This window comes from Corvus brachyrhynchos, unplaced genomic scaffold (assembly GCF_000691975.1).
Source record: "Corvus brachyrhynchos isolate BGI_N302 unplaced genomic scaffold, ASM69197v1 scaffold22, whole genome shotgun sequence".
Taxonomy (NCBI): Eukaryota; Metazoa; Chordata; class Aves; order Passeriformes; family Corvidae; genus Corvus; species Corvus brachyrhynchos.
In genome coordinates this window covers 2,583,192-2,610,824 of record NW_008238355.1, presented here as the reverse complement: position 1 = coordinate 2,610,824, position 27,633 = coordinate 2,583,192, and the positions used below count along the sequence as shown (strand labels likewise).

General features: G+C 39.8%; 1 protein-coding gene across 5 annotated transcripts in view; it reads left to right on the top strand.

Moving 5' to 3' along the window:
- Positions 1-26,452, top strand: part of TDRD7 (tudor domain containing 7) — a 42,888-nt gene extending 16,436 nt beyond the window's left edge. For 4 of the 5 annotated variants that reach the window (XM_017735361.1, XM_017735360.1, XM_017735362.1 and 1 more), the window contains 11 exons: positions 13,022-13,602; positions 15,860-16,046; positions 17,588-17,699; positions 18,514-18,716; positions 18,860-18,994; positions 20,652-20,735; positions 20,899-21,033; positions 21,366-21,476; positions 22,908-23,398; positions 23,725-23,885; positions 25,981-26,452. In XM_017735361.1, coding sequence (XP_017590850.1) covers positions 13,022-13,602; positions 15,860-16,046; positions 17,588-17,699; positions 18,514-18,716; positions 18,860-18,994; positions 20,652-20,735; positions 20,899-21,033; positions 21,366-21,476; positions 22,908-23,398; positions 23,725-23,885; positions 25,981-26,201 — 2,421 coding nt within the window. In that variant the 3' untranslated portion in view covers positions 26,202-26,452. Of the gene's footprint in view, positions 1-13,021; positions 13,603-15,859; positions 16,047-17,587; positions 17,700-18,513; positions 18,717-18,859; positions 18,995-20,651; positions 20,736-20,898; positions 21,034-21,365; positions 21,477-22,907; positions 23,399-23,724; positions 23,886-24,595; positions 25,258-25,980 lie in introns of those variants that run through there. The other variant, XM_017735363.1, reaches the window with a different exon arrangement.
- Positions 26,453-27,633: the final 1,181 nt, after the last annotated feature.

Genomic DNA, 27,633 nt, shown 5'->3' with positions numbered 1-27,633 from the left:
GAGTGTCCACTTAGAGGTCTGACACATGAGTTGCCACCACCACTGGATTGAGGGTCTTCAACTGCTGTACTTCTGTCTCTTCTTCTGCATTCACAGGTCATTTATGGTGTCATGCAACTTTGCATTAAGGCTTTGTGTAGCTTTACTTTAACAGGCCAGTGATACCAATGAGGACTTTCAACTTCTTTGGTATCTGTCAAACTGTGGCACAGTTTGACAAGAGTATTGAAGTAATAAGAATATTTTTCTTCTTGAAGTGCTTTTTATGTATGTCCTACTAAGTCTTTTCTCATGTAAAAGCATTCAGTGCCAAAAAAAAAAGAAATTAACTGAGTTAAACAACTGCTCTTCAGGAATAACACTATTTGCATGCATGTATGGTATTCTCACAGATACATAAAATGTGTTTGTAACACCTCACTACAGACACTAGAAATGTATGCAGTCAGCAGCAATTTGTTTTGATGGTTGATGATTGGTTCCTATGTTATCTATCTATAGAGCAAGCTGTTATGTCTTGAATTGCTTAATTCATGCAGCAAATTTTAGTCTTTTTTGTAGCTAATGTTCCAGTCAGTCCTGTTCATCCAGGATCTTTGTTCTGTGTTCATTATCCATTTGCTTGTTATCTGTTGGGTCTATCTCTTTCTTTATAGCATGCAAATAAAGTCATTTAAGCATAAGTAAGCACTGATTAAATCCATGGAAACATTTTAATACAATGGGCACAGTACAACAGCAGTCAGAACTATCAAGTTATCTTGGCACAGTCAGTCTTACTGTAGAGAACTGTTAATGAGCCTCTGAAGCCTGTCTCAGTTTACTGACTTACAAAATTGTAATTATGGCTCAGGCACGGAAAAGTTTGAACTGGGACTTTGTATATGAAAGCTACTATACATCTCTTAAATATAACCTGTTCCTGGCTCAAACATATTGTCTGCACATGTACAGCTCTGTAGAACCTTTGAAATGCAGAAGACAGACTGTACTGTACAGTGAAAGTAAAGACACTTCCAAGACTGATTTCTGAATTATTTCTGTCTTGTTGGTTTCTTACACTGGGAGCGTCTGCCAGGCTCAGAAGAGAAAACATGCCTGGTGTTTCTCTCGTTATCTTCTTAAAGAGACAGAACATACTCTTTTGTACTCATTCTGATCAGTGTAGCATAGTTACAAACCAGCAGACAGTAAACCTAATACATTTTCAGTGTCTCCAAGCTTTTACTTTGAGGACTGTGCTTTGGAGAGTATCACTTTTGAATAACTTTGGATCTCTAAAACTCCTGTTTGAAAGGAAGGAATTTTATCTAGGAAATTGTAATTTCTGTGGTTTTACACCATGGGTTATAGACATTTTTCCTATTTTGTGAGTTCAAGTCTCCAAATTGCACTGTAAGTTGCAGGTTGATGATCTTGTTTTCAGTCTTCACCATTCAGGCAGGAGGTACTGAGGCTGACTTTATCTCCATTTGTCTGTTACCTCCCTTCTTTAGGTGAGCTTTCTTGAGCATCTTACTTGCAGCAACATACTTTGCACTGCTAAATGCAAAAGTACGAAGTTACCAAGTAGTGTGGCTAGCAGTCACAGATTATAGCCCAGCCTTCATGAGCAATTGGGTTGACAGTAAACATGCTTACACGTCTTTGTTGTCTAGACAGACCTCAGCCAGGAGAAAAATCTGCTTCAACAGCTCTGGGCAGATCCATAGTGTTGCTGAATTGTTTGCTTTAACCTCCAGCACAACTAGGGCTTTGAACAAAGTGATGACTGCCAGTGACCCTCCCACCTTCACCTTTTTTATCAGAATTTTTTACTTTTCTGTTTGATTAATAACTTTGTTATGTGTCTTTGAGCAGCTAGTGATCCCTATTTTAGACTTCCAACTGCTCTCTCATTTCTTATCTTTCTACATATTTTTGTCACAAGTCTTTCTGACAACTTAGCTGTTTTCTTAGAATTCTGAGTCAAAGTTATATAGCTTTGCTGTGTTTGGGCTCCGACTTGAATCCTTGAGATGCAGGCAGCTGAACCCCCTGAGGGAGAGAGAACATTGCAGCAGAGGTGTGAGAGGTATGTAGGCATGTAAATTAAATAGTTTTTGGGGGTTTTCTTGTAAGTCACATTCCAAAAAGTAATAATAAATTTATATTTGGTAGTGCCAACATGACAAAATGATTCCCTCTGCAGTCTAAATATAAACCTCCCTACTGAGTTGTATGTATGTTTAAGGGACTTTTTCCTTGTACATGCTCAACTCTCCTCAGCTGCTTGAACTCTGTGAGTGTTTCAGGCATGATGTGAATGGTGATTCAGATATGGCAGTGCAAGACAAGCCTAAACTCTTAGATCTTTTCTCGAAACTTTTGCTTGAATTTCCATGGTTCTTTTCCAAAAGCTTTTAGAGCTAGGACCTTTTAGCCTAGGACATATGGGAATACCCTTGTGTGGGTGTTTAGTTGGTTTAAAGACTGGAAATGGAGCAAGCCTGGAATGACTGACCTTCAGAAAGGCAGGAAGTCATGGTGGGATTCCTCAGGGGTAACACTTGGACGCATGCTGGTCAGAATTGTAACAAGTGAGTTGTTAGAGGATGTAAATACAAGTTCAGCTGGCTAATAATACAGGGTTGTTCAGGGTTGTTTAAAGACCAGGGCTCTCTGAAGAGGTATGTAACCTCCTCATACCATGTTTCTGTCCCATAAAATTTCAGTGTAATCTTAATTACAGCTGACATGGACAACTGACTACATTTTAAAAAAGTGGTTTTTTTCTGTGTGGACTGTTAAGCTTGGGAAAAAGGGATCTTGGCATTTATAATAGCTTCATGCAAATGTTGACTCTGTATGGAAAAATGCAAGTGGTAAGTATTTGCAAAATGAATAGAAAAGGAGTATTTCAGTTGGAAGGAATCTATCAGTGATCATCTAGTCCAATTGCCTGACCATTTCAGGAATGACCAAAAGTTAAAACATGTTATTAAGGGCATTGTCCAAATACCCTTTGAACACTGTCAGGCTTGGGGCATCAACCAAGAAGCCTGTTCCAGTGTTTGACCACCCTCTTGCTAAAGAAATGCTTCCTAACATAAAGTCTGAACCTCCCCTGACACAGTCCTCTGCCTAGAAGGGCATATTTCCTGGTAGACTCACTGAGTGCTTGTGACCAGAAGTTATCTCTTACAAATTTCATGCATTTCCCAGATTTGCTTGTCACAGCAGTACAGTGTTCACAGTAGATGTCTGGGAAGTTGCAGTCTCCCGTAAGGACAAGATACCGACCCAGAGATTTCTCCTAAATGCCTGTTGGTAGCAGACAACCACTACAACCACTCAATCTCTTTTGAGACCAGAGTCTCTCACCCACGTCATCACTAACAGTAAGGGCTGTGCAGTCAAACCTCCCCTTTTCATACAGTGCAACTCCTCCATGTTGCCTGCCCTGCCTGTCCCTCCTGAAGAGCCTGAAGCCCTTCATCGCAGCACTCCAGGTGTGCTGCTTGTTCCACCAAGTCTTGCTGACACCAAAGTCATCATAGCTCTGGGAACTGACCATTGCTTGACATTTATCCTTTTTGCTTCTCATTCTGTGTGTGTTGGTGTACAGCAAGTATATCAGATGTGCTCCAAGATCGAGTCCAATGTTTGACCAGACACCACCTTGTCAGCCATAGCACTGGTTGTCAGTCTAGTCATTTATTGAACACCTCCAAGGATGGTGACTTGACCACCTCCCTTGGCAGTCTGTGCAATGCCTGACCAGCTTTTCAGTGAAGAAATTCCTCTTAATGTCCAACCTGAACCCCCCCGGTGCAGCTTGAGTTCTTGTCCTCTTGTCCTGTTGGTGGTTGCCAGGGAGAAAAGACCAGCCCTTACCTGGTTACAGCCTCCTCAAAGAGAGTTGCAGAGAGTGATAAAGTCACCCCTGAGCCACCTCCTCCTCAGGCTAAACAACCCCAGCTCTTTCAGCTGCTCCTCATAGGAATTACCCTCTCCAGCTCTGACCCTTCACCAGCTCCTTTGCCATTCTCTGGACTTGCTCCAGCACATACATGTGTTTCTTGTCATGAGGGGCCCAGAACTGGACACAGAACTTGAGGGTAGCCTCATCAGTGCTGAATATAGAGGGACAATCACTTCCCTGGTCCTGCTGGCCACACTGTTGCTGATGCCACTGGGCTTCTTGGCCACCTGGGCACACTCCTGGTTCATGTTCAGGTGTGCTGTTAAGCAGCATCCCTCTTTTCTTTGTGGAAAGTGGCAGCTTTCCAGTCACTCTGCCTCAAGTACTGCACGAGGTTGTTGTGACCCAAGGGCAGGACCTGGCACTTGGCCTTATACCTTTGGCCTTGGCCCATTGATCCAGCCCGTCCAGATCCCTCTGCAGAGCCTTCCTGCCCTTCAGCAGATCAACACTCCCACACAGCTTGCTGTCATCAGTGAATTTACTGAGTACAGGTGATCTCATTCAGATCATCAGTCAAGATGTTGAACAACACTGGCCCTAACACTAGTTCCTGAGGGACACCACTGGTGACCAGCCCCCAGCTGGATGTGACACCATTCACCTCTGCTCTCTGGGCCTGGCTGTGCAGGCAGGTTTTAACCCAGCAAAGATGCACCTGTCCAAGCCATGGGCTGCCAGCTTTTCCAGGAGAATGCTATGGGAGGCAGTACCAAAGGCTTTGCCGAAGTCCAGGTAGACAACATCCACAGCCTTTCCCTCATTCTCTTGGCAGGTCACCTGGTCATAAAAGGGGACCAGGTTGGTCAGGCAAGACCTGCCTTCCCCAAACCCATGCTGTCTGGGCCTGATCCTTTGGTTGTCTGGCATGTGCTGTGTGATCACACTCAAGATGATTGTTCCATAACCTTTGCCAGCACCAAGGTCAGGCTGACAGGCCTCTAGTTCTTCTAGTGGTTCTTCCAGGTCCCTCAGTACTCTCAGGTGAATCCCATCCTGTTCCATAGTCTGTGTCTTAAGTGGCACAGTGGGTCACTTAAAGCCAAAAATGCATTTCATCCATCAGGACAGATGGATCCTGTCAGACCCTATCATACCTTGTGCCTCAGAAGTTCTTCCGTACTTACTAAACCCGAAGTTTTGGTGAAAACACCAATCCTAGAGCTGGTATTTTTGTAGAATGAATAATAGGCAGGCACCTTGTAATTCACAGAAAGAAGGGATATATGCATATTGAATTGATTCTAGAGTTTTCTTGTGGTAATGACTGCCGTAGTCTTTCTATCTGGTTTCTGAAGGAGCTGGTAGAAAAATAACGCTACCATTCTGAATTTTGAAATTCCAGTTGTGCTGGAAGAGATATATTTGCTTTTCAGGAGTTCTAGAACAAATATGTTCCCTTCCATAAGATATTCCACTGGCTCCAGCTACATGCTAGATTAAGTATTAATCTGTTGTTATCAGAGGACAGTTTCATCTCTGCAATCTATCATTTCTCAGTCAGGTTTCTTACTGCTTTTTAATAAACATAAAGCTAAACAGTATGTAACATGTGAGCATATTCTTTAGTGACCTTAAACATTGTATTGGCTGATGCTGTGTGAAAAGGCTTCTCAGACTGGAGAACATTTGCCTGGCTGTTTATTCTGAGGAGGAAGCTTTACAGGGTAAAGGAAAGCTTAGTTTTCTTCACTTAATCTCTTGGATGTCTGGTAAGGTGTTGGACACATCCCACAGTCTGTCAGTCTTGCAAATACATAATTGGAAAAAAATGGGAGAAATAAGGGGGAAATTTAACATATTTTTGTTCACTGGTTTGGGGGTGTTTGATTGGTTTGTTGTTTGGTTTTTGGTTCTGTTTTTTTTTAAGTAGTCACTACAAGTTGAAGTTTATCATTACAAGGATGTAGAGGATTTTTTAGATAAGAATGAGACTTGCATGAGACAACAATGAAATGTTGCCTAGTTAACTGGTAGGATATTTTGTATCTTCTTTTAGCTGTATCTAGTTCTCAGATTATTATTCATATTTTGTATTTCTAAATGTTGGGGCTTTTTTCAGAAAGTGAAACTAAAGGCTTGGGAGGATGCCAGGATTAGATGGTAAACAAACTGACAGAAAGAGGACTGAGGCTTTTGTTTTCTGAATCTGTTCTTGGGCAGTACACCATGTCTTAGCAAAACGGGTACTACAGACTACTGCATCAGGCAGCTGAGTTTCTGCTGTAGCATTCAGTGTGACTTAAACAGGTATGCTCAGAAAAGAGAAGGATTGCCACGATAGAGAGTTGTATTCCTTGAGAAATTTTGGTTCCGTCAGGTCTTTGCTCAGAGAAGGAATTTCTATACCACAGTTAAGCTGTGTGAAGCCAAAGTCATCCTTCTAAACAGAGAAACAGACTTGAGAGAATAAAAAATTCAACTCTAATGTACTTTGCACATGGAGGAGACAATGGAGCAGGCTGTCACATCTGGTAGTATGTATGAATGAAAGGTCACAGTTTTATACAAACCCTAAAAGCTGTTTCCAGTAGATGAGGTCTTGGATTATGATAACTTTCTTTTGCCATGCTCACTGAAGAATTTGATGTTTAGACGCAGAGCCACTAGCCATTTAGAACAGAGTTCAGAGAGCACAAGACATGTTCTACCTAAAATGTAATTAGATGTCTTGTACTTACTTCAGCACAGAGCAGACTACAGTTGGTGTCAGCCTCACTGAGAAGATGGTGTCACAGCACATGTGGAAATGAGCCAGTTGAGGACACAAGATCCAGAATAACTCCTCTGTTCAAACACAGTGCTTTTAAAACAGGCTGTAAATCTATATACCTGAACATCAGTCCTGGTGATGAGTGGTTAGACAACATGATGAGCCATGAAATGAAGTCAGACTCCATTTGATAGCATCTTTCCTTATTCCTGCAACCCATGCATCTCCTGTGTGTTAAATCTTGCAGTTTTCTGACCTAGTAGGAGAACTTCAGTGCACTATGAGGTAAAGGTTAGTACAGCCAAAAAGAACTGCTGACAAAGATGTCTGCTGATCCATCCTCAGTGCTGGCATAAAGATGTGAGGAATAGGGGCAACCCTTGACAGTATGGAGTTGTTAGATTGACTCAGCTGTCTTATTGCATCACAGAGTTTCCTTTGTAATTTTGTATTTTCAGAAGCCAGAGTCTTGTAAGCACAAGAAACTGGAGATCAAGTATCTTCACTGTGATGTGCAGGGTAATGAAGTGGGAGGGCAAAGAGGATGAGCAGAAGGGGGCAATCTAAAGACACTCTTGAACTTTATAGAACTTACCACCCCAGCCCTGAGCACGAGCTGAACCTGAACGGAGGATATCTTGGCAACAGGGATCCTTTAGTCTAACAACAAAAGAAAATACAAAAATACACCCAATATGACTTGTATTCTAGCAATTCAGTTAAGTGCAGAAGAAATGACTACCAGAGACAGAATCACAGAATCACTGAGGTTGGAAGGGACCTCTTTTGATTACCTAATGCAACCCCCATGCTCATGCAGCGTCACCTGCAGTCTGTCCAGGTCTGTGTCCAGTTATGTATGCTACAGTTTTTCTTGCCAACGTATTCCAGTCCTGTTCCAACTTCCTAGTTAACATGAGGCTTGGCTAAAAACAAGCCTTTTGATGTGTTCTTCTGTTGTTAAGGGTAAGGAGATAGGTATCATAGCTCCCCATGCAAAACAATTAATTGTGTATCGGACTAGAAGCTGTAAGGGCTGGAGTAGATTCCAAGGATTAGCTGTAATGGATGATGTAAGAAGCTTCCACATCCTTGTAAGGAAAAGCTCCTTACTGAGTGATGCTACCCTGTGCAGTGGGGATCTTCAGCCTTTCAAGAACATTGGCCAAGTCTCGTTTTTTCCCTAGAGCTGGTTGCTCTGGACGCATATTCAGCAGCTTGGTAGCTTAAACTCTGTTACTTTCAGCAGCAGCTACGTGGAAGAACAGGCAGGAATTGAATGTTAATGTTGAAACAGCATCTCTCCATTTCCTGGGGAGACCTGTATTGTAGAGGGATGGGCAAAACCAGTGGGACCTGAAGTTGTGGTGGCTGCCACTGACAGAGAAAAGATGCTGTCAGCCAGTGTGTGGATGCAAGGTACTGCTGATCAATGCCAGAAGTACCTTCCTCACTGCTTTGAGCTCCAGCTTGCTAGGAGTTGAACTTCATGTACTGTTGAGAAAAGTCAGGTAGATGAGAGCTGCTTGCACGCTGAAGCGTTTGTCTAAGGAGCCTGCCAGTAAAATGTGTCTGCGTACAGTCTGTGGTATGTATGGCGTGGTAGTTGGCTTCCGTGTTGCATATTTAAATCAGATCTGAAAGAACTGCACCACACTTCTGATGAATTCTTCTCACTGAATCAGAGTGATAGTTCTGATTTGTATTTTAGGGCCGTCTTTGAGAACCTGTCCAAGAACCGTGGAGCCAGATTTTTTGTTTGCCACATAGGACGAGACTGTGTCACTGACATTAAAATGCTAACTTCCATTGTAGGTTTTCCTTTCCTACCTTGCAGAAGAATGGCATAAAATAACTGCATATTCTAGTTTGAATGTAAGCTTAACAGTGAAGGACATTTACTCTGAATAGAAACTCTCATTTCAAGGATGTGTTCTTTCCAGTTCTTTCTTGGAAACTGTTGATGCTCCAGGAGGTTACCAGTGTATGATTATCACTGTACACACAATTAAACAAGGCTGGCTTTGGAAAGAGGATACTTTCTTTAGTTTATGTATGCTAGTGTAGTGGCTCTTTGAACACTGTCAAGCATATTTGTACAAAGCTTTTCTCCTACCGACACATACAGGAGCATGTCTGCCTTTGTCCTCTCTAAGTGCGTATGTCAAAATGAGTGGACTTGCTCTTTTACATTCCACTCAGTTGCAGTGCCAATATTTATCTTGGGAGTATTTTTTTATTTGAAGTTTTATTATTTGAGTCTCCAGATTTCAGTTTTTAAGAGCTCCCTCTGTTACTCAAGTGCAGAACAAAAATGCTGTTCTCTTGTGTAGAACAACTTCACTCTCTGTTGCCCTGGTAATACATTCTGACAGCTGTTACCTCTGCTTTGTGCTCTGTAATGGAGAGGTGACGACAGGCATGGTCACAGAATCACAGAATATTCTGAGTTATAAGGGAACCACGAGGATCATTGAATCGAAGTCTTAGCCTTGCACAGGACATCCCCAAGAATCACACCATGTCCCTAAGCTCTTGATCTTCTTGAGCTCTGTCCAGGTTGGTGCTGTGACCACTTCCCTGGGGAGCCTGTTCCAGTGCTCAGCCACCCTCTGGGGGGAAAAAACCTTTTCCTGATATCCAACCTAAACCTCCCCTGACACAGCTTCAGGTCATTCCATTGGGTCCTGTCACTGGTCACCACACAGAAGAGATCAGTGCTTGCCCCTCCTCTTTTCCTCACAAGGAAGTTGTAGATTGCAATGAGGTCTCCCCTCAGTCTCCTCTTGTCCAGGCTGAACAGACCAAGTGACCTCAGCCACTCCTCATATGGCTTCCCTTCAAGGCCCTTTTCTACTTTCAGTGCCTCCCTTTGGATGCACTCTAATTGCTTAATGTCTTTCTTATATTGTGGCACCCAGACCTGCCCCCAGAACTCGAGGTGAGGCCACCCCAGTGCAGAGCAGGACAATCCCCTCTCTTGCCTGGCTGGTGATGCTGTGCCTGATGCACCCCAGGACACGGGTGGCCCTCCTGGCTGCCAGGGCACTGCTGGCTCATGTTCAACTTGCCATCAGCCCCCAGGTCATTTTCCATGGAGCTGCTCTCCAATCTCTTGTTCCCCAGTCTATACACACATTCAGGGTTGCCCCATCCCAGGTGCAGAATCCAGCACTTTCCCTTGTTAAAATTCATACTGTTGGTGGCTGCCCAGCCCTCTAATTGATCAAGGTCAGTCTGCAAGGCCTCCCTGCCTGTAAGGAAGTCAACAACTCCTCCCAGTTTTGTATTTTCTGTTAACTTGCTTAGTACCCCTTCCAAGGGTGACTAAACATCCAGGTCATTTATGAAGATGTTGAAGAGCACAGGGCTGAGGATGGAGCCCTGTGAAACCCCAGCAGGGACAGGTCGCCAGTCTGATGTCACCCCATTCACTGTAACCCTTTGTGCCTGACCCGTGAGCCAGTTGCTCACCCATCCCATGATGTGTTTATCCAGCTGTGTTGTTCTGTCCAGAAGGACACTGTGAGAGCCACTATGGATAGCTTTACTGAAACCCAAAAAGATTATATGCACTGGATCAGCTAGGTAGGTTATCTTGTCATAAAATTAAATTAAGTTTGAGAAGCAGGACTTTACCCTTATGAACCTGTGCTGGCTGTGACAAATGACTATGTTGTCTTTCAGGTGTTTTTCAATACCTCCCAGAATAATAATGTACTTGCAGAGCTGGCCTGTCAGCCATACTAATGGGAAGTACCTTGAAGGCAAATCTATAAACTCAACAGGAAACCTGGTTGAGATATTTGTGCTAAAGAAAGGGTGGCTGTTTTGAAGTCCTACTCACAAGTGAAACCATTTGCTTGTTATTAAAAGTTTCTGTGGTGTTGTGTGGCCTTGCAGGTGACGTGATTCCTGGAGATGTTCTGTGCAGGGTCAGGATTTGGACTCAGTGATTCTTGTGAGTTCCTTCTAAAGCAGGATATTCTATGGTTCTGTGATTCTAGTGATGTCAACCTGTGCTTATTTATACTGAAGTAATCTGAAATTATTTACTGAAATAGCATTTTGCTGTCTCTAAATGGTTTGCACCGTCAGCATATACAGCCTCTTCAAAACTGAACTTCAGTGCCTAGAAAACCCCAGAGCTATTATTGGAGTTAAGAGGCTTAAAGATCTCTGAGGATCTTCTCTGTCTTTAGTATGTAAGGGTTTATAGTCCTGTCAGCAAAAATTTATTCAGCTCTGCTGCAGCTCTGTTTAAAGAGCACTAGCCAAGAGAAGGGATGGATAAAGGTAGATCTCTGCATCCAGCTTTTTCCAGGATGAACTGCCATAAATTCCAACACAACCTTCTCAAACAAATTGTTTTCTTGATAATGTTAAGTATTTTCTGGAGCTAAAAGTTTCCTTGGCTAGTCATGTAAATGAATTCCTCAATCTTGTGCATGGACACATGGGAGGGACATTCTTACTGATTCCTCTCTATTTAGGATGTCATTATCTGCAAAGATGGCATGCTCTGATTTTTTTGTCTGTGTGACTTGATATACGTTGGTCTCCTGACTGTGGTAGGTATTTTGTTTGGTTCTATTTTTAACTGAGCTCCTTTCTTTGCCTGTGGTACAAAGAGCACAGTAAGATTCCTCATATCAGACGGTACAAATATAGGTGGTCTCTGTCAGGAATCATTGAAGGCATCTTTGGTCCTTCTAGATTTCACTGCCAGACATGTTTTATTGTCTATTATATCAAGCTGACTAGCAGAGATGCCCAAGAACTTCGCTTTCTTATGTCTTACTCTTGCAGAAAGTATTTCTATTTTGGTTTTTCACTGATAGAGAAGAATTTAGACATGCTACCAGGAATGTGTGAGGGTTCTCTAACATGGTTAATATTTTTTTATATCTATGAAAACCATTTCTTATGTGTCATGCTAGTATTCGTGGAAGTTGACCAAGACCTATTCCCAAGAACTGTTTCACAGCTCATTTTGGCACCAGCCTAGACAGTGTAATGCAGAGCAAGTGTATGGAAATGCACTTTCATAGTGCATTAACTCAGATCATCATGTGGCAATTTGGGCTGAATGTGATAAGGTGTATGTAGGACAAAATACGTGGTTCTAGACACAGCAAAGGCCATTTAAATTTTTTTTTGATGTATTGTAACTCTGTTTGTTTCTTGCTAATGTTATCCTGATAATTAGCGATATGTGCTACTCTTTTTCTGCAATGTAATACCTGAAGACTTGTTCATTATGCTTTGATTGTATTTTGCTAGGGCAGAGCTGCAAAGAATTACTTGGGCAGGGTTTATAAAGTTCTGATGGGTATGGACATCAGTAGTGTGGAGGTGAATGCTACCCCTGAGTAGTAGCAAGTAATTCAGCTGCTCCATGTTTTTTCATTGATCTGCTTTTGAAAATGACTTTGATTAGAGTTGTTTCCTCTGAGGAAGGAACTTCAAAATGGAGCTACATAAACCTTAATAACTTTCTTTATTGTTTTTGCTTTCGGACCAATGTGAAAACACTAAGACCTTTTGTTATGTCAATTTAACATAGATTCCTGCTAAGCTATGCTTAGATCAATCTAGGTTGAAACTGCAAAGCTTCAGGAAGCAGAATTTTATTGTGAGTTTGTGGCTACAGTTCTCAGACGGTCCTTTCAATGTTGTGACTTCAGACTATGTGATACCCTTATTCTTGAACTTAGCAAAGGGTGTGGACATAGGGTCTGGCAAAATACCTGGTTTTGCAGGAGGCTGGGGGCATGATTTAAAAGGGTCCGATCAATTTTATTATGAAATTTATTATGAAGAGAAATTTCTCCCTTAATTTCAGAACTTTGGTAAAGAAAAATCATTCTCTGAGCATGACAGCAGATAGCTTGCCTGACAGCACTCCCTGGCAAGTGTCCTCTTGTTTCTGAAATAGAGAATCAAATCTCCTTTCCCTCAGTAAACTGAGACAGAAACTTTTGTTTATGATCTACTTACCTGTGGGTAAGATTGGGAAGGTTAATGTCCAAAAGATGTAAATTTGTGGGTGTCACCATCTTCTGGTCCTCCTAAGATGTACTTCTTTGGAAGCAAGTTCCAGTTGTATTGAAAAGATTAGATATTTGCCCATTACTGATGTAGTCATATGTGTTTTGTACCCTTCAAAACAGAGGAGGAAGCATTACAGGAAGTACTAACCTGTAGTAACTACCTCAAGCTTAGCTCCTTGTGGATGTTCTCTTCAAAGTCTGTATAAAATGCATGTTATAAAAGTGTAATTGGGAAGGCGATTTAGTCTTAGAGATGCAACCAATTATTGACTCTATTTTTTGTTTTCCAAGGTGGAGAAAATACACAGAGGTGATCCGATGGATGGACTTCTTTATCCTGCTAAGAAAATACCACCAGTAGCAAAAAGTGATACTGAGCAAGAAAAGGCATCTCAGAATGTTACTTCATCAAAAGCAGACACTTCGTTAAAACCAAATATGGAGACCACACCTGCATCACTTAGCAGCGACTTAAAGGAGAAAGTTATTAGCAGCCTGCTGAAGTATTCCAGTGGTCTTTGGGCTCATGCAAATCCCAAAGTGTACCAAGACACTTACCAAGTAAAATTTCCAGAAGATATTCTAAATAATCTAGAGTTGCTGTCAGATGTGTGTGTTGTGGACTATGTATCCGAAGTCCCCAGAAAGGCAATCCTCTATGCTAAACCCCAAAGATGCATTGATGAGAATCTGAATGTCACTGAGAAAGTCAAGAGGCATGATGGTGTGAAGGCCACAGCTGAACAGCAGTATGAAGAATCCAAGGACCAGTATCTAGAAAACGTAACTGTTCCTTCTCTAATCGTTCCATCGGAAGGATCTGTGTCCATCATGGTGTTAGACCTGAAAAACACTAATGAGGTCCTAATTAGGCAAGTTTCTATTTTAGAATCTACCTTTTTTGCTTTATTTACAAATCCATGTGCTCATATTGTGCAGGTATGCCAGAAAAGAACAGATGAATAGGAGGTTTCAGGACTTCATGATTTACTTACTTTGCTAATGAAAATTAAGAATCCTTTTGTTTGTGTTTAAATTGAAATTTTCTGAAAATTTTTCCATCCTGAACTGATCGCTTATATCAGCTTTAGCTTGTCTGAGAATCAAGACAGATTTGACCTGCCATTGGAAGACTTTATAAATAATCCTACTACAACACAAAATGGTATTCAGATATTACTGTTGTGCTTATTAAAATATTTTACTTCTATAACTGATTTGCAGTACCTAGGCGTGACTTAATTGTGCTCAGATTCCTCTTTTGGAAAGATGAGCTTTCATCCAGCAATAAACTACTAGTGTTTCTTGATTTGGTTCCTAATCAGCCCAGTCTTGGGGGACAGTGTAAGAAGTGGATTGTTACATTACATCTCTTACTTCCAGCCTGCTGTGCATATGCGATTTAACTCTACAAAACTTCCTCCTTTTTCCTGTAGACTTTTTAGTTCTGGCATCATTTATAACTTACTGTACATGTGGAGCAACAGTTCTTAGCTTTCTAGTCTGTTATTTTAAGGAGGTTTCCACTAAGTATTTGGGATCAATGCTTTGAGTACCATGGATTAAAATACCGTATGATACTGGTTAGCTGAGGGTGGTGATGTAAAAATTCCTCTACAAAGCAGCAGTTCCCAAATTTTGAACCATGTTTCTTGGACAGTACTTGAAGTTGCTCAATTTGTCAACTCTGTGTAGGTACATGATGATAATTAGTGTTTTCTTGGTCCTAGTTACAAAAATTACTACTTAGGGTTATCCATCTACTTCATGGGCAAGGTCATTTTCCTGATACGATGAAACTAGACCTGAAGGGAATAGGGTTTTTAGCCATGACAAGAAAATGTTCAGGTAGATGTATAGGGAGGAAACAGTGCATGGGCTTTTCTTTTCTTACATGTCCTACCAGTGTCTTTCTGCTGACCTACACAAGAACTACACAGCAGCTGTTGGTTGATGTTGATTTATGCAGGACCAATAAAATCAAGATTCCTTTCAGTCTCAGGAGTGAAGCAATATCTCTTCACTTTCTTGGTATGTGGCTAAGTGGTTTTGGTCTGAAATCTTTCACCTGCAGTACTTAGGAAGGCAAAGCTGAAAGGTTTGGTGTGCTGTTTCTGTTTTGAGACATGGATCAATTCTCAAAGAGTTCTAATGTGGTCAGAATAAAAAGTGAGGTGATAGAAACACTCCTAGATACTTGCTAGGCATTCACAACAGTGTTTGAAGGCAGAGATGATACACTAGGCACTGCAGTTGAATTCTCAGAAGAAATAATGAATAAAATAGTGAGTGAGGCAGGAAATTCTGAAAGATTCTTCTACTTTCTGTTGAGCTACTCCAACTGTCTATTAGGTATCTCTATGAAACAAATGTTAAAGAAACTTTTAAATAGCCCATATGTGACTGTCACCCCACTTTATCTCCATTACAAAGTAGATGAATGCTTGCACAGAAACAAAAAGCCTGTTTCTAGGAAAATCACAGTTCCCTGGAATGTGATCAGATTTAACATAACCTTTATAACAGAGTTACCATAGCATGTTACAGTACTGTATCTGCTCAGTTTCTGGGCATATAATCTAAACTGTGTGGTGGAATTGAGCAGTATCACAGTCTCTATGATCAAGCTGAAACACTAGCTACTAATACAAATTTGTGGGTAAGTTTTCCTTTTGTCTGCTCTAATCTGACTTGTTTCTGAAGCGTTCAGAACTTCCCATCTGGATTTTTCAGAAAGTTTATATACTTGATGTAAGAAGTCTTATGTAACACAAACAGCATTAGTATGAACCATTAGGTCAGCAGCCTAATATCAAGAAAAATCTGGGGTATGAGAGTAAACAGCACTTGGTTTAACAGCTAATTTTTAAAGATATTTTAGATGCTTTGGTTTGGATCAGCCTTAGTGAAAACCAGATTAAGATGGTGTTTGTTAGTGACAGAGTAACTTTTTTCTATAGGCCTGTTAATGGGAGAAGAGTTGGGATGCTAATGTCTTAGAAAATGTATATCATTTATTCATATATGCAAGTAAATGTTCTTATGGTTTTATTCAGCTTTTTTGAAGTTGCATCCCAACTCTTGTTATGTTTTGTTTTTTGTTTTCTGGTTTTTTGTAAAATATTGTAGGTATGTGGGCAAAGATTATTCTTCTGCCCAGGAACAAATGGAAGATGAAATGAAAGCGTACTACAGTCAGAACAGTACCTTGTCACCAGCTCAGTCTCTGAGTGTTGGGCAACTCGTTGCAGTACATGCTGAAGAAGATGCCTGGTTGCGTGCTCAGATAATTTCTCTAGAAGACAACAGAATAAAGGCAAGCAATTACCTCTTTTGGCACTTGGAAAAATAATTGAGACAAGCTTGTTTTTTAGATACACGGTCAATTCTTAAATGTGCTGCACTAGTATTCTTTCTTTTCTTGCCCTGAAGTGCTTCTGTTTTCAGGTATATGAGAAATTAAGACCTTGTAGAAGTTGTGTGATTGACAGAATTAAATGGTCTTTCAGGGTTTTTTCCATAAATAGTTTGAGTTTGGGGGTTTTGGTTTTAAAAGGGGCTGGGCCCTATAGCACTTCGGTGCTGAAAATGTACCTTTGATAGGAGGCATGGTTTGAGGGGAACATAGCAAGAGAAACGGAAGGACCACACTCATTTGCTCCTAGATCTTGTCTGAAGTCTTGTACTGAAGTATCTCTAACATGAACATAAATAGAAAGCAAAAAAGAAAGTATACTTTCCCCTTCCAGGCAGATACGGTGTTTTGGGAGTTATGTATGCATTTTAGTTAAACTGCATTGACGTTATTTAACTCTAAACTTTTCCTGTGCCAAACAGATTCTTCTTGCCATCGGCAGTGAAATTAGAACATACATTAGAAGTATAAAAAAAGTTTAGAACTTCTCAATTATTTCTTGTCTAGTCAACATTAATGAGACCTCTTTAACATTTTTGTTTCTTTCCCCAGTTAGGTCACTTTTTACCCAGCCCTACTTAGCATACTTTTAAAGTTGAACCATTTTATAAATACTGAAATAGCCTATGTATTAGAACTGAGTTTTTTCTGAAAATTAGTATGATACCCTTCAGCTGTAAGTTGGAGTGAGGTGTCAGAACTTGGTATTGTGAAAGATTGTTGGGTTTAGAGAAGTGGCAAGAAAATTAGTGGTATGCTTGCCTCTAATTTCTCCCTAGTCAGAGCTATCAGCCAAAAGAAGGCTGCTGCTTTATTGCTGCTTTTTGCACTTTTTTTTGTCCTCTGTCAGAGTTCAGACCTCCTTTCAATATTTGCTGTGCAGACATTTTGCAGGGTAGAGTTCAGAAAAAATGTAGGAAGTCCCATCAAAGCCTTCTTTCTCTCACTTTTGCTCCAGTTACTTGCTGCCAATCAGCAGTTTCCATTCTAGTTTCCTGCATTGACTGTGGTATTTGTACCAAAGTAAAGACAAGCTTAAATCAAAATTATTCTCTTAATGCTGTAAAAACAATAGGCAAAATTTATAAGGGCACCTAAGTGGTATTTGACTTTTCAACACTTTCAAAACTTTATAAATAAAAATTGCAACTTTATTACCGTTCTTCATGTGGTTTGAGTTAATATATGCTGAATTCTTCCAGCACTGTTCTTATTTACGGTTGAGATTCTATAGAACAGTTGGAGAGGATGGTTTTACAGAGATCTTGAGAAGGAGGCTTTCCCTGAAAACATGAAAGTAATGGTACTAAACTGGCAAAAAGTAGTTTGTCTGTGGCTGCATAGAGAATGTGGTAACTGAGTACATTCTCCCTAGACTCAAGAAAACATACTTACAATTATATTCATGATCTTGTGCTTTTAAATCCCTTTTCCATTATCAGGTGTACTATGTTGATCACGGCTTCACTGAGTTCGTTGAAAGCAACAGTGTGTGCAGACTACAGAAACAGTTCAGATTGCTTCCTTTTCAAGCTGCAAAATGTAAACTAGCAGGTAAGAGAAAACCAGTGCTGACGGTACACGTGCTTACTGCTATGCTTACCGTTGGCACAGCTTATGGATTGAAGCCTCTGCAAGCCTGGAAGTTCTGATCCTTGTTTGTAACAGTTCTGTATGTGTATGATAGATTTTGTTCAGCACAGCTAGTCTAAGCAGACATGGATATGCATGGAAAGAAGGAAGGAAGAAAGGATGTGAAGAAGAGTTTTACAGAGAATGCTTGATATTAGAAGACAATTATATCCTGTATTTCTGTAATGAAGCTTAATTGTTCCTGTACTTAACATGGATGTCTTTGTCCCTTTAATATATGTGAGCCTAAAGAAATAAAAGGAAACATTTACTGTTGTGTGAAGCAATGTACACTAGCAAAACATCTTTTTCCATAAATGAGGTACATCTGTTGTGGCCAGATGAGGCAATATTTCTAAATATGAGCCAATTTAATTATTTTGAAGTGATCCTTCCCCTTTCAGTACTTGCATACTTGCAGACTTCCTAGACTCTTCTGGAATTTATTTACCTTTCTAAAATTGTAGGCCTTTTTAACTTTTTAAAAATAGTAAATTTTAAATATGTGAAATTGCTGTGAATGAGCTTGGCTTTTTTTTGTTTGGTTGGTTTTTTAATACTTGGATGCATTCAATTTTCGACTGTTTTTCTGGTTTTGAAGAGGTCTTTTTCTTTTCTATTCTGCCCTGCCCCCAAAGATGGCTTTCTTTGATAAAAAGGTAGAAATAAAGTAGATTGCAAGTAGTAGGGGTGCAGTACAGCTTCTGTACACAAAAAGGTACGGTGTGTCTTACAGGACTGGAAGCCTTCTGTGATGATCCTGTCCTAGTAAAGGCTGTGGAATCACAGACATGCTTCAAGATATTTGCTGTGGAAATACTGGAAAAGAGTGATATTCCTCTTCTTGTTCTCTATGACACTTCTGGAGAAGATGATATCAACATCAATGCTACTTGTCTGAAGACATTGTATGACAAGTCCCTTGAACTGCACCTGCAGGTACTATTGTCTTGTTTCCCCCTTAATCTTTAAAAATCATAGACTGCTGAGGTCTTAGATGGACAAAAAACAGTACTCAGAAATTTGCTAAGTTCTGTGTGGTTTTTTTCTTCCCCTTTCTTGTCAAACTCTTACTGTTGCAGGTAGATGCACTGTATACCAATGTCAGAGTAACCAGTGTTTTCTCTGATGGGAGCCTGTACTGCCAAGTGCCATCCAAAGGCTTGTCTAGACTTTCTGAAATACTGCAGAAACTAGAAGACTACTTTCTTTACAAGGTAAGTTCTGTGGTGAAGTCCTGAAGCATTTCTCCAGAGAGTACCAATAATTTTCCTTGCACGTAAGATCAAGTTTCTGTGGTAGCCATAGACTATTCAAAAAGGCTAAAAATTCTCTTTCTAGTTTGGGGCTTTTGGGGTGCATCTTTCAGTGTGAAAAGTGTCTTTTGATGCTTCATTTTTCACAAGCATTCTCTAAGGCTTCAGTACCTATGTACAGCTTTCCTGGAATAGTTAGAATAGTAACAATATGGCTCTCAATGGGAAGCTTCCCATACTAACTGCATGAGATTGGTATAAAGCCTGTGGAGATACTGCCATTTTTTTTTCTGGAAATTTTACATTATGAACTTGAGGTACATAAACAGCTACATCTGTATAAAGTGGCAATAAAAGCAGTGTAATCAAGGTCTGTTCTTCTTCACATGGCTTTTTTGGAGATTCAGTGGCTTTGATCTGATATATCTGATTCTGCATATCTTGTTCTTGCATCTTTAGCTTTTGAATGTGGTGGCTAGTATCAGCATCCAAGTGATCTATAGGAGACATTTTGAAAAGTCTTTAAGTTGCTTTAAAATAAGCACGTGGCAGAGAAGTCTGACATTCCACCAGCCATTTAGAGATGCAACAATCCTTATTAGACTCAAGAGAATTTAGGCCAAAGAGAAGAAATCCTAACAGAATCTAATTTGTAAGAACAAAGAGAATCAATTTTTTAATTCAGCTGTGCCTGACACAATCAAATCATGCAATGCAGATCCTTGGGGGTCCTGTTAGAACTGCTGCTTGTGCAACTACTCTGTCAAAGTGTTTTAGGTATAGAAGTTGAGCTTTAGACCTGTTCTCAGACCATCTGGAAATATTTTATACTGAACATATTTAATTCATCAGAATTCAGTTTCAAGCAAGCTAAACACTGAAAGTAAGTATATAAACCCTAAAATATTTAGCAACACAAAGGAAGGCAGCCATGTCGGCATTTCAAGAGTTGGTATTTGTTGGAGACAGTACTTGTTAGTTTCTTGCTGCTATCAAGGAAAGAGACTGTTCTTCAGATTCTTTTAATATCAGGCTTTGCAGCTTATCTGGAGGGTTTAAATTCATTTTGCCTGAGAATTTAAACCAAGTAAGGTGTTGACTGTTCTTCAAATGAAGTTTCTCCATGCTTTTTATAGTGTAGCTGTTGTCTTGTTATGTTATTTAGGATTATCATGGTGACTGTCACCCCCATGAGACTTTCATTTGAGTCAGCAGTAAATTTGGTTTGCTACATATCTCAAGAAACTATATGTTCTAGAATATAAGCTAGGAGCTTCTTCACTTGTCTGTCATAGCTCTTAACTGCTCTTGCTTTTCCAATCAAATAATTGTTGGTGATTTCCTAGTCTGTTTCCAAATGTGGCTTTTTAACTCTGGCACTTTGTATTCTCTCAATTTCCCTGTAAGATACAGATCTTGGAATTAAAAGATTTACCAAGTGGGGAAGCTTAAAACAATGTGATAAGAAGTGCTTCTAAAGCTGGAAAGATACTTTTTATTTGAAACAGGGCTTTTGCTTCTCAGTACTGTTTATGCCATGTGTTGGTTTTGAAATGTTTAGTTGAGTGCCTGATAGTAATAGCTTTTTGCTTTTTGACTCCTGTTTTTGTTTTTGCAGCAAACATCTGAGTTCAATGTATTGGTACCTTTCTGTGGCAAAATCTGCTTGTTTCCTTCCAAAGGAAAATGGGCACGTGTAGAGGTAAGAAGTATTCAAAAAGCAGCTACAGTTTGCCCACATAGAAATGTCTCTTCTTTTTTTCAACTCAATCTGAATGTTTAAGTTCCATTAAATATTTTATAATTCGTGTGTGTCACTATTGGGCTTTTAACCTCAAAATTATGCTCTTGCTTTCTTCTTTCAGATAAAAATAATTCACACTAGACGGGCACTTGATGTGAAGTTTATGGATATTGGAACAGTTGCAACTGTAAAAGTATCAGAGCTCAAAGAAATCCCACCACAGTTCCTGAGAGAAGTAATTGCAATACCTCCTCAGGTATGAAGACATGTTAAAGTTAACCTGTATTTGATCTCTTGGCAGTGTTTTTAGTGCTGCTACTTTTCAAGGTTTATGTAATGAAATTCTGTTTTGTTTCATAGCATTCAATATTGCAGTGTATTTCATTGTGCATCTTTGCCTAAAATAAATCACAGTGTAGCCCTGTGAGTTGGTGGATGTTGTGTATGTGTTGTGGTACTGGATTTGCATTTTGCTCTTTCTGTTTGTCATACATGATTGACTCTGTCAGCATTATTCTCTGAATTGGAACTTATGGACCAGCTTTCGTATTACTAAATTATACTTTGTACACTTAATTCTGTTCTTAGGCTTTAAAATGCTGTCTGGCAGATCTGCCTCCTAACACTGGCATGTGGACTCCAGATGCTGTACTGTGGCTGAGAGATGCTGTAACAAATTGTCCTGAATTTAGCATGAAGGTAAATACTCAAAATGCCTATGAGACGTGAAATCATATAGGCATGTGAAAAGAGTATTGGAAGAACAACTTTAAGAGCTCAACAACTCATCAAATTGATTTTTGTTATAGAAATGTAAAAGTTTGTAACCAGCTATGGGACATAAATGCTATACAAAGTTTTTTCCTGAGGAAATTTATCATAAAACTTACTTGCTTAAGCCTGTTAGAATTTTCTCTTTCCCCCTCTGCTGCGAATTTAGCAACTTTCACAGCAGTTTCTCACATTTTGCTGTCCAAGTCCAAATATGCAGCTAGAGTTATTTTGCCATTGATAAGAAAGAAACACCGTTGTTCATTTTTCAACACATAAAAATATGCAACTTCTGAGTTAATCTTGAATTGCTTTTATGCCTCTTGTGAGCAAAGCTGCTTCTCCTTCTAGTCTTTGAAAGCAGTTTTATTTTTTGTTTGCTTTTTCTAATCGAGTTTGTTTTAGTATATGCTTTATATACTTAAAATTTCTCTTATCTTTGAGATAAAATTATTTCCATTTGCAATGTATCCTAGCCAGTTTAACTAACTGAAAATACTCTCCTAAAGGAAATCTGTTACTAACTACAGACTAAACAAAGATTATTTCCTCTTAACATTTCGATTCCAGATACTGTCAGCAGACACTTTGAAAAAGTGTTTTGTAGCTTTTCTTAACCTTTTTGCTTGCTGTAGTCCAAACCTGAAGTCTGAGACTTACACCTGTAGTACCTGGTTTTTCTAGACACCCTCTTCCAAGACAGTTTGAGTTGGGTGCTAATTTTTGCTGTATTAAAAAACAGACAGCAGATGTATGTATGCTTTAATTGCAGAAAGTTTTTATTCCTGGCTAGGAACATCAACAGAAGAATCACTAAAGGAATGTTGCATACTTTGTCAAATTAAAATTTAAGTGTTTTACTACTACTAATGTTAGCATATCTGATGTTAAATAGGAAATATTTTTATGTCAATGCTTGAAAATTACACATGATAGAAACCTGGAAACATTTTTCATCTTTTTTTTTCATCTAATTTAGCAGGCCTCATTTTCCATAGTGACAGGAAGATACTTTAAAGGATTAGGTGTTATTATTTAATAGTTGTTTAGGTGTTTGTGGACTACTGTTCTTCTGAAAACTAGAAATTGTACACACAGTATTGAGATTGAACCTGTTGGATGGAACAATTCAAGTTTTGTATTTGCTTTATATTAGTAGAATAGCTGCAGGTGCTTTTTATCTTTTTATCTGCTGTGAATGGCTTATTACCCACAACTTCATTAATGTCTTTGGGAGAACACTGAAAATGTTTCTGTGCATAAATGCAGTGAACTGTTGCTGCTTTAGTCTTCTGTACAAAATCAGATGTGCCTTTAATAGTTACTAACTGGATGTTAAACTGGTTTTTGTGTTCCAAGGTGATTAAACAGGATGCTTCAAAGGGAATTGCTCACATTTACTTGTTTGCTCCAGAGAATTTCCCAGACATGGATCGTAGCATCAACAAACAGATCAAAAATGCAGACTTGTGGAAACATCAGAAAGATGTTTTCTTGAGTGTGACACCCAGTGGGACTAGCTCCACAAAAGCTATAAGTGATGCTGTTTCAGCTCTACAGTTGTCTAGTGGGAAGCTGGAGAAGAGTTTCCCTGATTCAGCCAGAGAGCCGGGCAGTGCAGTGTCCACCACTGATATGCCTCCTCCTCTACCCTTGCCAAAGCCCGGTGACCTCATGGATATCTATGTCTCGGTGGCCTGCCACCCTGGTCATTTCATCGTCCAGCCTTGGAATGAGCTAAACAATCTGTACACCCTAATGGAAGAAATGATCTTGTACTACAGCAGGGCAGAAGAGAAGCCTGTGAACATTGAAAAAAACAAGCTGTATGCAGCTAAAATTGGAGATGAGTAAGTAGATGCTTAAATTACTTAAAATCTTTAAAAGCAAGCTTAACTCTGCTAAGCTAGGAAAGCCTAGCTTTGCTTAGTCCGCATTGTTAACAACATAGCAGATGTCCAATGATATCTCAGAGATTAAGGGAGTAAATGAGGTTGCAGTCTCTTCATGCTTCCAGATTGTAGCTGGGATAGTTTACTTTTATTCAGCAAAATCCAGATCTGGGAAGCCTGAGACATGTTGGTTAAGATCTTTTGGTTGTGCATTATTTTTCTGGTGTGTTGACAGTGTATGAATATGAATTCAAATTATCTATTCTTGTTCTCCCCCCTTTTAGGTGGTACAGGGTCATAATAAAAGGAATTCTTAGAAATGGGTTTTTGTCAGTGTATGAGCTGGACTATGGCAAACATGAGTTTGTGAGCATACGGAAAGTACAGCCACTCCTGAATACATTTAGAAGACTGCCTTTCCAAGCTATCACAGCTCAGCTTGCAGGTAGGTATCAAGCATTTGCAATTGTTTTGGTTAAAGTCTTACATCAGTGGGCATACGAGATGAACAGAAATGTGAACTGAACAAAGTCAAATGTTATGTAATTGGGTATTTTCTACATGTTTATGTCATCAAAGTAGCTCTGCTTTTATTCTTGGCATAGGTGGTGATGATTCTGTTTCATTACTTTTGTTTGTTTAATTTAATGCAGCACTTTAAGTTACAATCTTTGAGAATGAAGGCTGCTTAAACTTTCCCAGCAGCTACTTTTCATTGTCATAAAATTTATCATTTAGTATGTGTGATATCTACTGTGCAAAAGACACAGGGAAATAAAAACTAAATGTTTTTTGGATCCTTTAACATAACCAATTACCAAGTGTGAAAGTTATGATGTGTCTGTTGATAAGAACCTAATGTTCTGATTATCATAGTTTACATAAAGTTAGGAACCTACATGCTGAATTTCTACAGAATTTTTTCATATATACCTTGACTGTACTGTAATTTACAGTTCATATTTGGTATCCAGAGTTGCCTGAAATTGTTGGTTTTCTCAAACAAACAAAAAACTCCACAAGGGAATGGGGCTTTCAATAAGCTTATGTAAGATAATTTCCTTGAGAACATGGGGCATAGAGAGTGTGCATACATCTGAGAGAATTTAAAAAATAAAACTTGAACTCTCCTTGCTATCTTTTCTTTCCTTTCAGAATTTTTCCTTCATTTCTGCGTTGCGTTCAGATGTACGTGTCTCAGCTGCTGCTTTCTGATGCTGTTTGGTCAGCACTGGTCTAGATTTCAGTCACAGAATATGCTTGTTGGAAGTGACAGGCTACAGAGTTAGTGCTCTGTGCCTTCTGTGGATCTCCTTTCCTGCATAGCCTCAGTGTGACCTTGGGGATTGCTTTAAACTGGTGATGGGTGATGGATGGATGTGCTGCCGACAGGCTGGGGTCCTCTGAGTGCAGTGCTGTAATGTGGCTGATTTCTAGCTGTGGCTGTCTTCTGGAGTAGTACAGGATCACGCTCAGCAAGCCTGCAAGTCATCCACTTTTCCTGCTTCACTGAGTCTCCCAAGTAGCTAGTTGTTGCCTCTGAGATGCTTGTATTGTCAAAGCAGGCCAGCTGAGCCTGGAAGATCAGTAACTATTGTCCTGCTATTCTTCCACTTTTTTCTCTCTGTTTTCGTGTCTCATGCCTCTTAGTCTCTGATCTGTTTCCTTGTAAAATCCCATTTGCTTCCACAATAGCCTTTCCTAGCATTAATTACCCTTTCTTAAGTGTTGACTAACTGTTGGGTTTTACTTCCTTCTGTAATCTGCAGGCAGCTGTGTTCCTGTGTTGCCCTATCTGTGGCAAGCTGCTGCTAATAGTAGAACTCCTGCATGATATTCGAGCCCCTGTGTCTAGATGCTGTACACCAGCATGGTCTGGGGAATTGAATCCCAAGTCTGCAGGAGCCACTTATTTCTAGGTGGATTACAGCCATATTCAAAAACCCATTTGGGTTCCAGCAGACTTGACTTTGTGGGATGCTGCTCTGAAAAAAGTAAGAGCAGTTGTGAGGCATTTAGGCATAATTTCTTTTTGTTTCTGCCCTCTGTATGTCTAGTTTGGGACTTGAAGGTTTGGCAGGTGTTCCAGTAACTGATGCTGCTTTGAGATGAAGAAAATTCAATCTTAAAGCAAGGCCCCCAGGACAAGTAATTTCAGCATCCTCAGGCTGAAGACAAAGAAAGTTTGTTTTGAAAGGATCTGTAGTTTCTTTTTTGTAATAGTTCCTGATAAGCCCTGGTCATGCAAGGCAGCTAATATTCTCTGAATGGCTCAGTGAGTCAGTGCTATTGCCTTTCACTTCTGCAAACATATCCGTATCTTTAGACTTCAAGAAAAAATAAATGTCCTAGTCTGTGTAATAATTAAGCTTGTTTGTGTGGGAGATGAGTGAGCTTGTGTTTCTCTTCTAGATTTAAGTTGCATTCATTAGCACTTTAAAATCTGTTTTCTCAAGTATTTAAACTCACACCACTTCTTTATAAACTTAGATTGGTCTAGTCTATAAATGACCTTCTGTTTTGCTTTACATTTGTCCTAGGAGTGAAAAGCCAGCAGTGGTCAGAAGAGGCATCAATAGTGTTTCGGAATCTTGTAGAGAAGAAACCTTTTGTGGCACAGATACAGGCAGTTAATGACAGCACTAACTCTTGGGATCGAAAAATAGTGACTTTTCTCGTGGACACATCTCTTCCACATATTGATACATGGATTCATGATTTTGTGTCTCAAAGTCTTGTGGAATTTTCAAAGGGTGATTAATCATCACTTCTGAAATGTAGCAGCTTAGCAATAAAATAAGTAACAGGCTTTGAAGATAAATATAACTACTACATGGCCTTGAAGATATAATGGGGATAAAATTGAAAAATTTGTGTTTGTTTAACAAGTTTGAGTACTGTTGACTTCAGCTGACTTTCTGAAAATTTTCACGTTGTTTACGATTGTAATGCTAGAATATTTGAGTTAAATTATTTTAAAAGTTATTTATCAATAAAACTGTTCAATTTCGTTCTTGTGATCATTACCTAATTTTGGAGGGCTTTTTATCTCATCGATATTACTCAGAGCCATTACAGGGTACTCCTTCCTTTAACAAGTGTTTTTTATTGCTGACTTTTTTTGTCAGAGATGTGCATAGTTGTCGAGTTCTTCCCTCTTCCTTAACTTGGTACGCTTTGAATAGTGCCTTGCTTGGAATACTGCATTTGCAGGGCTGAGTATTCACAGAAGGGTCTGCACTTTGTGTGCTTACTGCTCTGTTTGCTGTTCTTTAGCAGGGATACCACTTCCCTGAATTCTCCACTCCCCTCCTCACCCCACCCCCCTGACCAGCTGCTGAATTCAAAGCATTCCTTTCCCTCTTTTTCATAGCTTGTTTTCATGTATGCTTCTGAGAAACTTCAGAGGATTTCTGCTCCCTGGAGACAGGAAAAAGCAGTGTGCTATAAGCATGCGGATGGGTGCTTATAGTCCTCTGAATGCAGTATTTTTGGCCTACTTTAGAACCTACTTTATTTTTGGCATTAGAAATATTTAGAGGAGGTGTAGACATGATTATATTTCATAGTCTGCTCTCTCAATTTGAATTTGCTTGCCATAGTCCCTCTAGATTGTTAAACACAATATTAAAGCTTTACACGACGAATACCAGCAACGGGATTTTCTTCTGCAAGGCTGTGTAGTATTTCTAGTAGTACACAGGCCAAGCTAAGAAATTCTACTATAATGCTGTGGTAGGAGTACAGGAGACTGGACAGAAAGGGAAACAAGACTGAAAGGTGCTGTGCATGTGTAACTGTAGGGTGGGAGAGAGAAAGTGCATACAAATACTCTGAGCAAACGAGCTGTTTCAGCCTGTAGGACTTAGATTTGCACTCTCTTAGTCTAATTCTGGTGGTGTTCTGGAGAAGGTCTGAGCTAAGCAGCAAGGAGTCCTCTTGGAAGTGTGGTGCGTTTCACTGGGTATAGTAGAGCCCTCATGATTAGAGTGGGCAGTGATAAACTAGCAAACTGCTATTCTAATGCAAATTGCTACTTAACACGGTCCTCTCCATATTTAGGCGTGCTGAGGCTGAGACTCTTAAGTGTACTTTAGAGAGAGGTAGTATTAACAATAAAGATAGTAATAGTTTTCCATATTAATCAACTTCTTCAGCTGCCATGGCAGAGAAGGTGAAGAATGCAAGTGAAG